The sequence below is a fragment of the Nomascus leucogenys genome, chromosome 1a (genome assembly GCF_006542625.1).
Source record: "Nomascus leucogenys isolate Asia chromosome 1a, Asia_NLE_v1, whole genome shotgun sequence".
Taxonomy (NCBI): domain Eukaryota; kingdom Metazoa; phylum Chordata; class Mammalia; order Primates; family Hylobatidae; genus Nomascus; species Nomascus leucogenys.
This window is the reverse complement of record NC_044381.1, coordinates 47432449-47446816: the sequence shown is the minus strand read 5'-3', so window position 1 is coordinate 47446816 and position 14368 is coordinate 47432449. Positions and strand designations below refer to the sequence as shown.

General features: G+C 36.6%; 1 protein-coding gene across 4 annotated transcripts in view; it reads right to left on the bottom strand.

The window, feature by feature from the left end:
- Positions 1–14368, bottom strand: part of TUT7 (terminal uridylyl transferase 7) — a 65641-nt gene that overhangs the window by 15061 nt on the left and 36212 nt on the right. For all 4 annotated transcript variants that reach the window (XM_012500825.2, XM_030809231.1, XM_030809217.1 and 1 more), the window contains 9 exons: positions 12987–13044; positions 8092–8195; positions 7315–7404; positions 6850–6963; positions 6599–6676; positions 5811–5988; positions 2558–2605; positions 2222–2313; positions 330–445 (listed from right to left, as the gene is read on the bottom strand). In XM_012500825.2, coding sequence (XP_012356279.2) covers positions 330–445; positions 2222–2313; positions 2558–2605; positions 5811–5988; positions 6599–6676; positions 6850–6963; positions 7315–7404; positions 8092–8195; positions 12987–13044 — 878 coding nt within the window. The remainder of the gene's footprint in view (positions 1–329; positions 446–2221; positions 2314–2557; positions 2606–5810; positions 5989–6598; positions 6677–6849; positions 6964–7314; positions 7405–8091; positions 8196–12986; positions 13045–14368) is intronic.

Below are 14368 nucleotides of genomic sequence, written 5' to 3'. Positions count from 1 at the left end.
GGTGCCCGCCACCATGCTTGGCTAATTTTTAGTAGAGATGAGGTTTCACCATGTGAGTCAGGCTGGTCTTGAACTCCTGACCTCAGGTGATCCACTCGCCTTGGCCTCCCAAAGTGCTGGGATTACAGGCGTGAACCACTGCACCCGGCCTAAAGTCATGTTTTAAATCACTTCATTTCATTAAAAAATAAAATTAAAAAACTTAAATGTATCTGAAAAACTGCTGGATTTTACACAAGTATATTTTCTTTGTTATAATAGTACCTCATTTAAAAATTGGGACATTAAGAAAATAAAAACACAACCACCCCCTTTGAACATTTACTTACTTTCTCCTCATAGGACAGTCCTTCATGAAGTGTCCGATTTTCCCACAAATTCGACAACATCTATCATTTGGGGCCAGCTCTCCTTCAGTTAACACATCTGGATCAAAAAAGTATTCCTAGAAGAACATAAATATATAAAAGCCTGAACTATTCATGTGAGATCGGAACACAAAACTAACCAGATATTAAACAGTCCTCTTACAATTCAATGTTGATATAACATTACTTTTAATAAATATTATTTATACTGCTTAATTCCAAACAAAATTTAAAACCATCAAGGTCTAACTCAGGATAGTTTTAACTAAATCCATTTTTGTTTATTCCTTTTAGTCATGCAGAGCACTCGTGAGCCCTAATCCTAAAGGTTTAAGCACACTTCTAAAGAAGCGGATGAGTCAGCTTTTCCAGGATGTGGGAGGGAGCTGAGGCCAGGTACACAGGCTTTGTCTCCTCATCAAATGAAAAGGCTAAAACCTAATGAATTGAGAAACATGATTTGCATCATACAGATTATATTGAAGAAAAGAAAAAAAACTATGTGTTTCTACTTTGCTTAGTTGCGGCTGCTGAAGAAAAATAACAGAACAAAGGAAAGATAATGGTCTAGCCTGTAGCCTCTTTGTACTAAAATTAAGGTGGAGGCCAGCAACATGAGCATCCCCAGGGAGCTGGCTGGAAAAGCAGTCTTGAGCCTGATCCTAGACCTGCTGAATCAGAATCTGCACTTTAACAAAATCCTCGGGTGATTTGTTCGAACAAGTTTCAGAAGCACTGGTGTAGAAGCCACATCAATATCTAGCAAAAACCAGATGTACAGATGTAATCAAACACTGAATGTGCCTATAAAGCAATACACTTATGTTAAATTTTAAAAGTCTTCACTGGGAGTACAGAGGGAATAGGGGGTTGTTGGTCAAAGGGTACAAAGTTTCAGATAGGAGGAATAAGTTTTGAGATCTATTGCACAGCAGGGTGACTATAGTCAATAATAGTGTATATTTCAAGATAACTAAATCTCAAATGTCTCCCCACAAAAAATGGTGAGGTGATATATATATAGATAGATATATATCTATCTATATATGTATATATATAGATAGATATATATCTATCTATATATATACATATATAGATAGATATATATCTATCTATATATATAGAGATAGATATATATACATATATATATGTTAATTAACTTGATTTCATCCTCCCATATACATGTATCAAATCATCACGTTGTGTTCCATAAACTATGTCAACTAAAAATAAGATTAAAAAGTATAAGGAAATTAATGCAGAAAAATATAACATTATTCTTAGCAAGATCATCTAGTCCCTAGCCATTTTTCTCTCACTGAAATTATTTTTTTGACATAATTTTGCTTTGTTTTCAATAAATGTGGTTCCTTAAAAACTCGAGTATCAAGTTACATCAGAAGAGATAGCTGTCTGCTGCAGGAAGCACTGTTATCCCCCTAGTCCCAGCAGAAGATTTACTACTTTTTGCAAGCAGATTGGGAAATCTAGATTCTAGATATGTACAAACTGGGCTTGGCCAAGGCTGGCATCAAGCCAAATGCTGGCAGAACAGCAATGCACCTATGAAGGCTAGCACAGATAACCAGAAAAAAAAAAAGGTAATCAAAGAGGAAAACAAGAATTTAACAACCTCAAATCCATCTTCTTGCTATTTCTCTCTATTCTGACGGCTTCTACCCAGGGATGTTTAACAAAAAGGGGGGCTCTGGGAATTATTCTGTACTATAGTCATTTATTTTGGCTAGACTCACCGACTTTCTAAATATTTAAGTTACTACTGAAGTGATGTGTACAAATTAGGCACTTTATTTTTTTTATTTTTTATTTTTTGGTATTTCCAACACACTTACCATTTTTGAGGGGTAGTCTTTTGGAAATCCCTTGACAGGAATACCAAATACTCTTCTACCATTGATAAAAGCCTTCATTATAAAATTTGTCACTAAAAAGAAGAGTAAGAGCTCAATTAGGTGGGTTAAAAGGAAAAGAGATTGTATTACAAATGACAAACTACGTGGGCCTGGTGGCGCCTGTTATTCTAGCATTCTGGGAGGCTGGAGTAGGAGGATCGCTTGAGCCCAGGAGTTTGAGACCAGCCTGGGCAATAAAAGCAAGAACCTGTCTCTATTATAGAAGTAAATAAATAAGTAAAATAAAAAATAAAATTGACAAACAAAGTAACTTACTTTTCCTTGATAATCCAGCTCCAAGATTATGATTCAAATCAAACGGATCTAAGCAAAAAAATTTAAGGGCAAATAAGGTAATCAACTAGAAAATGCCACCATTCATCCAATAAGTAAAGTTCATAAAACAAGACAAGAATATCATCTACTTTGCTTATCATTAATAAGTTTTAAATTCACACGATAGAAAAGAAGTGCAAAAAAAAGTTTTAAATGATACCTGTTAAATGAGCTTAAAAGTTATAATAAAGCTAAGCAATACATATTCCTAAACGTAAGGCAAGTTTTTCCACTACCCTGTTCATCAGAATAGAGGGTACTGCTTTATATTTAAATCATTATAAAGCTCTTTATGTTATGACTGGCTGCCTATTTTTGAACAAAATACTGTTTGCAGAAGACACATTAGCCTGATATTACTTAATGACACTAGTTTTGGATGTATATAGAAGTTATAAATACATTTAAAACATTTTAGCACTAAATGTTCCCACTATGTAACAAATTTCTTAAAGATCACTTTAGAAAATAATTCATCATGGAGATTACAAAACACACTTATAAAACACACAGATATATACATCTGTCCCAATGGCATGCCATTGGCTACCTGGATCTTGGGATACAATTTCCAGTAAAAGCTTAATATAGACTCTCATTTGATCTTACATGTCTGCATCTCAAACATCTTAGATAGCTGTATATAGGATATATTTTGGAATATTGTTTGTTAAATAACCCAGAAAATGGTAGGAACGATGAAAACAATCCTAATGTCAAAGATGTATGTGAGGTGTGAATAAACTGTCTCATGAAATAAATGGGGTTAAAAGCACTATTTCTAAATCCAAATACTGTTTTATAAGTGATCTAAAATAATATACACCCATGATTCATAATTTAGACATTATGTGTAGATATCTAACTTCTATTTTTCACATCCCTAAAACAATATTCAAGAAGGCAAAGAGAAAAAAGCGATGACCTTTTTTTGGGAATCCTCTTATTGAGAACATGAAGGACTGCATGGATATAGCATACACAAGAGAAGTAAAGAAGTAAAAAGAGGCATCTTCCACTTGCCAGTTGTGCTTCTAGTGAACAGTAACTGAGGTGTACCATATTGAGATTGAGACTAACAGTTTATTGAAGTATAGGACCCTTCCTTCAGCTTAACCCTGCGATAATTATTGCTATGAGAAGGTTACCTTCATCAGTTTGGTCATTCTTTCTTCAAGTGATTTTTATATGTGTATGTGTATTTTTGGTTATTTGCTTGGTGTAGTGGAGCTACTACACTATTAGCTACTGTGCAGTTAAAGAAACTACTACTGGCTGGGCGCTGTGGCTCAGGCTTGCAATCCCAGCACTTTGGGAGGCTGAGGTGGGTGATCACCTGAGGTCAGAGTTCAAGACCAGCCTGGCCAACATGGTGAAACACTCTCTCTACTAAAAATACAAAAATTAGCCAGGCATGGTGGTGTGTGCCTGTAGTCCCAGCTACTCTGGAGGCTGACAACAGGAGAACCCAGGAGGGTGAACCCAGGAGGCAGAGGGTGCAGTGACCTGAAATCGCACCATTACACTCCAGCCTGGGCGACACAGTGAGACTCTGTCCCCCGCAAAAAACAAAAACAAACGACTACTATCACCACTGAAATGCCTCAATTCTGAAATAGCTGGTTGTATGATTATGAATGAAGCCTTCTTTTTAGTTTAGCCTATTACTAACTGCTTGTCTGAAAGTAATGTAAAAATTAGAAGCAAAAGATAATAAACCTTCAAAACTTAAAAAAGAATACTTTAATAGGCCGGGCACGGTGGCTCACGCCTGTAATCCCAGCACTTTGGGAGGCTGAAGTGGGCCGGATCACCTGAGGTGAGGAGTTCGAAACTAGCCTAGCCAACATGGTAAACCCCGTCTCTACTAAAAATACAAAAAAATTAGCCAGGCGTGGTGGCACGGCATCCTGTAATCCCAGCTACTCAGGAGTCTGAGGTACAAGAATCACTTGAACCCGGGAGGTGGAGGTTGCAGTGAGCCAAGATTGTGCCATTGCACTCCAGCCTGGAAGACAAAGTGAGACTGTCTCAAGAAAAAAAAAAAAAGTAATACCTTAATAAGCGACAGATGATGATAAGAACTGCAGTGATAACGAAAAGGAGTAGTAAGTCAAAAGTTCTATGTGTTTGATACATGAGATCTTTAAAAAGTCAAAACCGTATCTGTAACCCACGGTGATCTGAAATTCATTTTACAAAAGTTCACTGTATTTTAATACTGCCAATAGGCAGAAATAATAAAACCACAACTTAGAATAGTACGTATTATTTATGTGATACAAACACATTAAAAAATAAAAATTTAAAAATCTTACTAAAATTTAAAAAATATTTCTTAGGTCATTTCGCAGCTAAAGCATTTAAATTCCATTTTGTCTTAAAATAAGAATCCCACAAATTGGAAATAAACAATCAACTATTAGCATCAATGGCTCCAATAGATCACCACATTCAACAGAAAAAGAAAAGGCGGCCAAGTGCAGTGGCTCAGGTCTGTAATCCCAGCACTTTGGGAGGCTGAGGTGGGTGATCACCTGAGGTCACAGGAGTTCAAGACCAGCCTGGCCAACATGGTGAAACCCCATCTCTATTAAAAGTACAAAAATTTAGCCAGTTGTGGTGGTGGGCACCTGTAATCCCAGCTACTCAGGTGGCTGAGGCAGGAGAATTGCTTGAACTCGGGGGGCGGAGGTTGCAGTGAGCCGAGATAGCGCTACTGCACTCCACCCTGGGCAACAAGAGCAAAACTCCATCTCAAAAAATAAAAAAATAGAAAAAGAAAAGGCTTCCATATGGTCAAAATAAATGTCAAAATTTATAAACAATTACTTATAGGTGAACTCCATCAATAGCAAATGAAGATCTTGAAAATTCACTTAGTGGCACTCTTCAAACCCCCGAACAGGAAGGTTGTAAAAGTCCCACTTTCTTGAAGCCGACTAATCACTACTGCTGCCTTATCCTTCAGTATGTGTCCAACAATAGCAAAAAATTTGTCATGGTGAAATCGCTTCAGTCATTTAAAAACAAATCTGAAGGCTGGAAAGGGAAAAGTTGGCCTGGTATGGACAATGAGACTGGGGCACAGCACACCCCAAGCAGCTGGAAGAGCTCTGCAAGGAGGAAGAACAATGTCCTTATAGTTCGAGCTCTATAGTCTATTCGACTTCAAGTTTAATTTTATTCATACCTTCAATAACAATGTATTTTGAGGTCCACTGTTTCTTAAAAGTTGTAAGCAGACTTTTTCTCCTGATGCTAATAACATGTTCTTTAAAATCAAATTCCTCAGTGTAGAAACGAAGAAGGCCCAACCATAACTGCCCAACAGATTCTGTATTTTTTCCACATTCTGGCCAATAGGTAGGCTAGAAATAGAAGGGAACAAGGGATACTATGGTTTTTAGTGAAGTGTTAATATCAATATTCATTTGTATCTTAGGGAGTAAATTTGGATTTATTTCTAATTAACTAGAGCTCAATTATGCAACTTTTCTTTCATATTTAAAAACATAATTTAAGTAAGTTTATTAATCTCTACTCTATGACTTGGAGATAGGAAGAGCTCAGAGTTTTCAGTGTCAAGTCTCGGAACACGTTAGTCAGAAGATCCAGAAATAGATTCTAAGAGCCTTGGTGACACGTAGGTTAATAGACCTCTTAAGCTCAATGAAAGTCTTTCTAAACTCTGGGTACATAAACCACAGAACAAATATTCATTCACATGGAATAAGGTTACTTAACCACTTGGAATTATTAGGCATTAAAGAAATACTGGATATAGGCCCTAGAAATTCACTTGGCTTAGTAAAAATATTTTCACATCAAAGAAAACATCTGAAAACACTATTTTTTTTTTACTATCATAAGATATATATATATACAACAAGCAATAAAATAGTTGTTGACCATCTACACTGTAGTATAGCTAATTTTTAGTCAAGGATATAGGAAAATCTTTACTCTTAAAATACGTACCAGTTCATCTATTTGATCAAAAAAATAAATATTCCAGCCATCAACAAATATTTCAGGTTTCTTTTCACCTTTGTATATCTGAAATTAATTTTTAAACTATTAGTATGGATTACAAACTTAATGCATTGATACAAAAACTTCTAGGAAAATAGGTAAAAAATTAACTACAGAACCACAGAATTTTAGAGGAGGAGAAAGGCTCAGAGATCACCAGTTTTCCAGATAAGAAATACAATTTCATTCACTAATACCTCTTGAAGGACAGGAATGACTGGTGGATTCCTCTGCTGGAGAAAATATAGCACCATAAGAGTATATGCATACGATGATAAGCTGCCTCTAGATGCATCACCAATATCACACATCTAGACGGAAGGAAAACCAAGAACAAAGGAAAGGTCTGTTTTCTGCTAACTTTGCATCCATTCTATTATCACTAAAAGTAAAGTGCATATTTTGAAGACTAATATAAAAATCACATTTTCAAAGGCAAAACCAATCCAACCTAGCAAAGCAGTGGACAGCTGGCTACGTGCAAGATCAGGTCATTGTATAAAATTCAGAACAAAATTTTAGCTTTCTTCATAGGGTCTCCCAAATAGCTACATGAAGCATTTCACATGACTATAGTTCATTAAAAAATAGATTTATGTTTTCAACAATGTTTAAAGATGCAATGAAATTTCCTGATAAGTCACAATAGGAAGCACACTCACCTTTGTAAATACTTTCATGGTATAGCACAAATACTTCACTCTGGGATCAATGGCGGAATAAGCAGATAAAAGCCTTGTGTTATGAAGGGCCTGTTAAAAGGGAAATAACACTATAAGACTAACAATGAAGTGTAAAGGGTTTTTTTTTTTTTTTTGGTTGTTGTTTTGAATAATGGAGATGGGATCTCACTATGTTGCCCAGGCTGGTCATGAACTCCTGGGCTCAAGTGATCCTCCCCCATCAGCCTCCCAAAGTGCTGGGATTACAAGCATGAGCCACCACGCAAGCCTAGATGAAAAGTTTTAAACTGGAATATTCTAAATAGGTTTACAGTCTGATTCATTTTAGGAAGAAAACATTTCAATTGAAATTAACCTTTTGTTTTTTTCCCTAAAGACAATCTTCATTAACTTACTAGATAATAATAAAGAATTATAAGTAACATCTGACCTCACGGCTTTTATATGTCCTTGGTCTGAACATCTGGAAAATAAGGACTGGTGAAATAAACAATCAGTTCCCTTTCAGTAGATATAAGATCTCTCTGCACAAACACCCCTAAAGGGTCAGAGAGGTCCTATAAATCCCTGAAACATATCTGAATTATCTTAGAATCCTCAGCCTCAGAACACTGCCAGGTTCACAGCAAGTAAGCATAATAACTCTTGAAAGATTGACTAAGATTAAATGAATGACTTCTTTAACTTGAGGTTTTTGCAAGGTGAGACATTTGTTCCCTTAATCTCTCTAAACAAAAAGCCTGAAAAAAATCTTACCAATGTGTTATACAAACTGATATCTACTTCCAGACCACTTCTCAAATGGAAGAACTTCACAATTGGCACCTTTGCTGTTGTAATAGGTAAGATGTTTCTCAGACCTAAGTTGGGAAATAAAATGTTATCATTAAATACAGCAGCTGGGGATATGAGTAACTCTTATGTCAATGTTTCAATATAAAATGGTGTAAACCTAACTTTGGCCTGTTTCACTGCATTCATTAGGACTTGTCAAAGAATTCTGTTATTAACAAACGTCTGGGAAGATTAGTCTGGCAAAGTTTACATTTATTAAACATATTGATATTAGAACTACAAGAATCAAACAGTCACTCCCCTCTGGGAACTTACTGGATCATATGTGTACACGTGGGCATGTGTGTATATGCATGTGTATGTGGTTGTCAGTAAGACAAATACCAAAACAGAGGAAACTACTACAGAGTCTGAACTATGTGGTTCCCACCTGTTCTCTCCATGTGACTATATCTAATTTGAAGAACAGCCTAAGGGACAATTATCCTCCAAACAAGTTACTCACCTTAAAGCTAGAAGTTATGAAGTTAACAGGAATTAACTTCAATAGGAGAGAGGAAATTGCCTGAGCTAAGCTTTGAAAAAGAGGGAGAAAAACCAGCAAAAATAGTGACAGTTGAGCGAATTTACCAGGCAAGGCAAACTGTACACAAAAAGTGTAGATGCCTGAAATAGAATGGTATGTTCAGGGAAGTTCCAGAGAATTGTGTAGGTTACCGAATGAACTTGAGGGAATGGAATATGAGGCATAGGAGATGGTGGAGAAACTGGGAAGGGTCTAACTACAGAACATACACATTTTGCTAAGAATTATCCTTAGAATCAAAGAGGAGCCAACGAACTGCTCTAAGGTGGGAGGAAGCACTGACCACATCTAGTTAGATAATACCCCTGGCAGTGGACAGACTGGAGGCACCAGGAATAGAGGCAGGGTGACTACTTATGAAAAATAACTGGGTGTGAACTTTCATGGTGGCATGGGAATACACAGAAGAAGCAAGGCATGTTTGAGAGCATCTGTAACTGGATGGGAAGCTAAGGGTAGTAAGAGAGGATCTGGGCTTTCGGAGTAAGAGCTATCACTTCCTGAGCACCTAATGCATGATAGGGATATGTGAAGAGTCCTTTACAAACATTACCTCCTTAGGTTTATCACCCTCATCTTACAGATGAGGAAACAGAGACCCAGAAAGATTCGCTAGCTTAGGAATATGCAGCTGGTAAATTGTGGAGCTGGAATTCAAATCTAGGTAAGATTGACTCCCAACTTATACTGAACCTAGTGTGGGTCAGGCTAATTATCATTTCACCCATTTTGTTGATTCCAAGGATGCCAGTATCAACAACCATGAAAGAGGATTCGGAAGGAAGGGCAGATTAATGGAGTTGGTTGCTGCAGAAGGGAAGTGGTAAAGTGAAAGATAAGCTCATTCTGAGATGTCAGAGTTTGAGTTTCTTCTGAGAGAGCTAAATGGTGGTTCCTAAAAAGCAGATACATAGTGATCATATCATAGAACACAGGACAAAATAAGTAGGTAGAAGACATTTCAGGAAAAAATCTGTGTGCCAGACAGAGGAAATGAAACTTAATCTGATGGAGAAAGGGGCAAGGAAGCTCACTTTACTGAATACTTAGAATATGCTAGGCTTTGCACTTTACGTATTATCTTTCTTAAATGCCATAGAATTGTTATTTCCACTTTAGAGATGAGGAACTGAGTGCTTGTTATGAAGCTGAGTGACTTTCTGGGATTGCACAGCCAGCAAGGGGGAGATAGAATTTAAAATCAGAGTCTGATTCCAGAACCTCCACCTAGTACTTTGCTATCTTGCCTCTAAATTAGACAGAGGCCCTTTTCTTCACATCCTTCCCATTCTGGAATTTGACACTGTTGATCATTACAACATTTCAAAGTCTCGGATTTATTCACAGCATATCTTCCCGGTTCCTTTTCAGTCTCTTTTCTTAACTTCTGTCTAGTCTCTTTCTCTCAATCTCTCTCTTTTTCTTCAAGGCTTTCAATGCAAAAAAACTGTTTTATTTTCATCTTCAATTCTGACTGGCAACCCCATATTTCTAATTGCTTTCTAGAATGTTAAGTCTTGGAGATTATATGCTCATGGCAAACTAAACACTTTCACACAGGTGTTCTCTGCAAACATTCCTGGTTCTCAAATACCCAGACAGTGACCTCAATCCTTACTTCCTACTTGCAGGTACCAAATCTAGGAAATTTTCCCACTTGGAATCTCTCATATCTTTTTCCTGTTAGCACCAGTGGCACCCTGGCTGAGGTCCTGCTGCCCTGTCGTCTAGATTATACTTTCCCTAAAATACCACACCAGCTGCCTAAAAATCTTATGTTATGCTTTTATTGGGTCCTTTCCCTCCTGAAGAAACTTCAGTGCTTCCAAATATCTATAGACTTCATCTTATCTCCTAGTATTTCCCATTTGAAAATCTCCAAATGTACCAATCTTCTCACTGCTCTCCAAAATATCCCACAGTCTCACATTCACATCTATGCACTTAGAAATAATTTCTTTTCCCATCCTTTTCAAATCACATTCACCATCATCTGAGATCATAGCAACCTCCATCTCTTCCATCAACCTCCCCTGTGCAACTCTTTCCCACATTCTCTCTTCTTAGAAGTTATTTAATTGAATATTACCTTACATTGTTACATAGTTTGGAAGATTACCTTACCTCTTAAGATATGGAAGCTTTCAAAAGAAAAACATACAGATTTTTTTACTTTTCCACCATCCCTAAGTGCCCCACACAGTGCTGTGCACATAGGAGGCACCCAATAAAATACCTGGGGAGACTGTTTTAAAGATACGAAGTTTTAAACACAGCCCTCTAGCTGTTAGGAAATTCTTGTTCCAGGCAATCTGCATTCCATTATTACTATAAATCATCTGTGTGCCTAAGTCATTTCTAATCTAAAAATGATCTGTTTTTAACATCGTTCCTTCTTAGGAAATATATACTGAGGTATTTAGGGGAAAGGACATAATGTCTACAGCTTAATCTCAAATGGTACAGGAAGAAATTGAGAGCAAGCAAAAGATGGAATGATGAATCAAATATGGAAAATGTTAATTGGTGGATCTGAATAAAAGCTATATGTGGAACTCTTTATGCAACTTTTACTGCTTTCCTTTAAATGTGAAATTAAATTATTTCAAAACACAAAGTAAAATCTAGCTCAGTACTAAAAAATTAATAGTCATGCTAACTTAGTACTTTAGTTTCTTTGCACAACCTTCAAAACAAAACAAAACAAAACAAAACAAAATACATCATCTTTAGAGGTGGAATTCCCAAGTTAAGGGAAATGTTTACTTTAATGACTAAAGTATATCAATGCACTTTTTTTTCTTTTTTTTTATATTGTTCTGCCCTCTGTGAACAAATCAATGTACATTTAAAAAAACAAAGCCTAACCCAATTTCTGTATACTTTAGGTTAATTTTTATTGGGAATAAACCAAAATTAAGATTTTTTTTCCTCCTGTTATTTAAACAACATGGTATGCACTTTATTAACTCCTGGGGAAAAAATTTCAAAGAAAAGTGGCACTCAAGGTATATATATATATGTGTGTCTAGGTGTATGTGCACGTTCATGCTGTGACTTAAAGTCTGTTCCTAACCGAAATGTACAAAAACTTTTCATGGACAGACCATGGATTTTAAGTTCCTCAGGACAGGGGCTATATATTGTTCACTTTCATTTTCAGCTGTTAGCACAGAAGTTTGCTGAACTACATTTTAAAAGAAGATTTTCACTGTTAACAGTATCCATAGCTGCCATGACAATGAAAGAATATGTTAACAGCATTTCAATTCTGTGCATGGTTTACAAAATCTATACATTTTATAGCTGTAAATACTCTAGAAATTACCCAGTCCAGATGTCTCAATTTATCAATGAAAAAAAGAGATCAGGCCAAGTGTAGTGGCTCACACCTGTAATCCCAGCACTTTGGGAGGCCAAGGCAGGAGGATCACTTGAGCCCAGGAGTTCAGAGACTAGCCTGGACAACCTAGCAAGATCCCATTTCTTAAAAAAAGAGATCGCTTCAAGTGAAGGACTTGTTCAGGGTCATATACAGCTTGTTGAGCAGAACAGCTGCAAATTCAACCCACAAGCCCAGTCCGGGGTGCCTTCCTTGACACTTCACACCATTAGCAACTCCTACACTTTGACTTACACAATGCCAACAAAGGAAAAGGATTTACAGGCTTTCTTGCCTGTCTGGTGTAGGCTTTGTCTTGAAATAAAACTGAGCTAGGCAACAATATGCACATAAATTATCACCAATTCCTCAGTCTTTCATACTTAAGCATACGAGATTTTAGACATTAATATTGCAATTATTCTATGAATGAGCCACTATACTGCTTCATGGCATTAGTAAACTCTAAATACAATTGGCCTTTCATGTCTGTGGGTCCTGCATCCCCATATCCAATCAAACACAAACCAAAAATATTTGAGGGAAAAAAGCAACTAATAAAAAACTAACGATACAACAATAAAAAAATACAAATAAAAAATACAGTATAACAACTATTTACATAATATTTACACTGTATTAGATATTATAAGTAACCTAGAGATGACTAAAACTATATGGAAGGATGTATATAGGTTATATGTAAATACTATGCCATTTTAGATAAGGAACTTGAGCATCTAAGGATTTTTTTTAATCTGCTGGGGAAGGGAGGGTGAGGGGTGATGGGTGGGCCTGGAACTAATACCCCATGGATACCGAGGGAAGACTATATAAAACACTAATTAAAAAGTCAGAAATATTTTTAGAAAAAATTTACAGAGGTACCTGAATGTTTTCTGAGGACTCTTGCTAATTCTTCAATAGTTCTGACACAGTCCAATCCCTGCAACAAAGAAGGCATAAAGAACTTAACCAAAACTGGAAGACAGGTTCTGAAACTGGCTATAGTTTCCATTACCTTCAGAAATAATGTAATTAATTTCAAGTCAGTCTATATATATTTTTTTCCTTTCTAGTTGGGTATTACGAGTCAGTATTCAAAGGAAATATCCTGAGGGTACAAAACCCACTAAATACCCTACTTCCTAATTGTTTTTGGGTGTGCAACAAAGGCTAAAATCAGTCAGGAAGCCTATGGACCTAGGGCTTCCAAAAAAGTCTCTGAACCATGGTTGAGGATCTTCATTTCTTCCCCTCCACATAGTATCACTCGGACGTACCCCATGTCCCAGAATATATGAGAGGAGGCTTCTGTGCCCCAGCTCATTTGTTCTAAGTAGACCTTCTATAGTTTAAGAGTTGATGAATTGCTGTGGAGAGTGATTAAGCTCAAATTATTTCCCTATAGGACTAGCCAGAATTATAATGCATATAACTAAAGTCATACAGCAAATATAAATAGTCTTTGATAAATCATTCTTAAAAACATTTGGGCTGACTCAACATACGCCTTTTTGATGGTTATAAAAATCCCAGAACATACTTGGAATGTTACTTTAGAAATGCCCTCAAAACTAGTTTACAAGCCATGTAAAAAAATAAATAAATAAATAAACCTTGAGGATGTATGATAGGGTCATTCCATATGTTGAGCCAATCTTGCTTATATACTTTATTCGAATTCAGGCTAGATCACTTTTGACTATTTTCCCAAATCAGATACATCCTCAAAATAGAAAGACTTGAAACTAAGAAAAGGTACAAAAAGGTCTTCAGCAACTGCAGCATCATTCATTTGGATATCTAGCATTCGGACTGCTGTTAAGGATTTAAAAGAATAGGGACTCAGCACTTCTCAGACTTTATACCTTTATATAGTGTTTTATATTTTATAAATGCCTTCAGATATCCCAGGGCCTGGCAAGCTTGTTTTGCTTTGCACGCCATATGGTCTCTTACAACTACTAAACTCCGTACTTACAGAGTGAAAGCAGCCATAGACATTACATATGTGAATGGGTGTGATTCTGTCCCAATAAAACTTTATTTACAAAAACAGGCAGTGGGGGGCTGAATTGCCCAAGGGCCATCGTTTGCTGACTCGTGACCCACATGATCGATGATAATGTGTACAAAAATCAGCAGAGGCAGGAAGAACAGATACTATACTTTACCGATTATTTACCAAAGACCACATGTTTAGGTACTGACGAAACCAAGTTTGTCTCAAATCCAGGCCTCTGGACTCTAAGGTTAGTACTCTTATC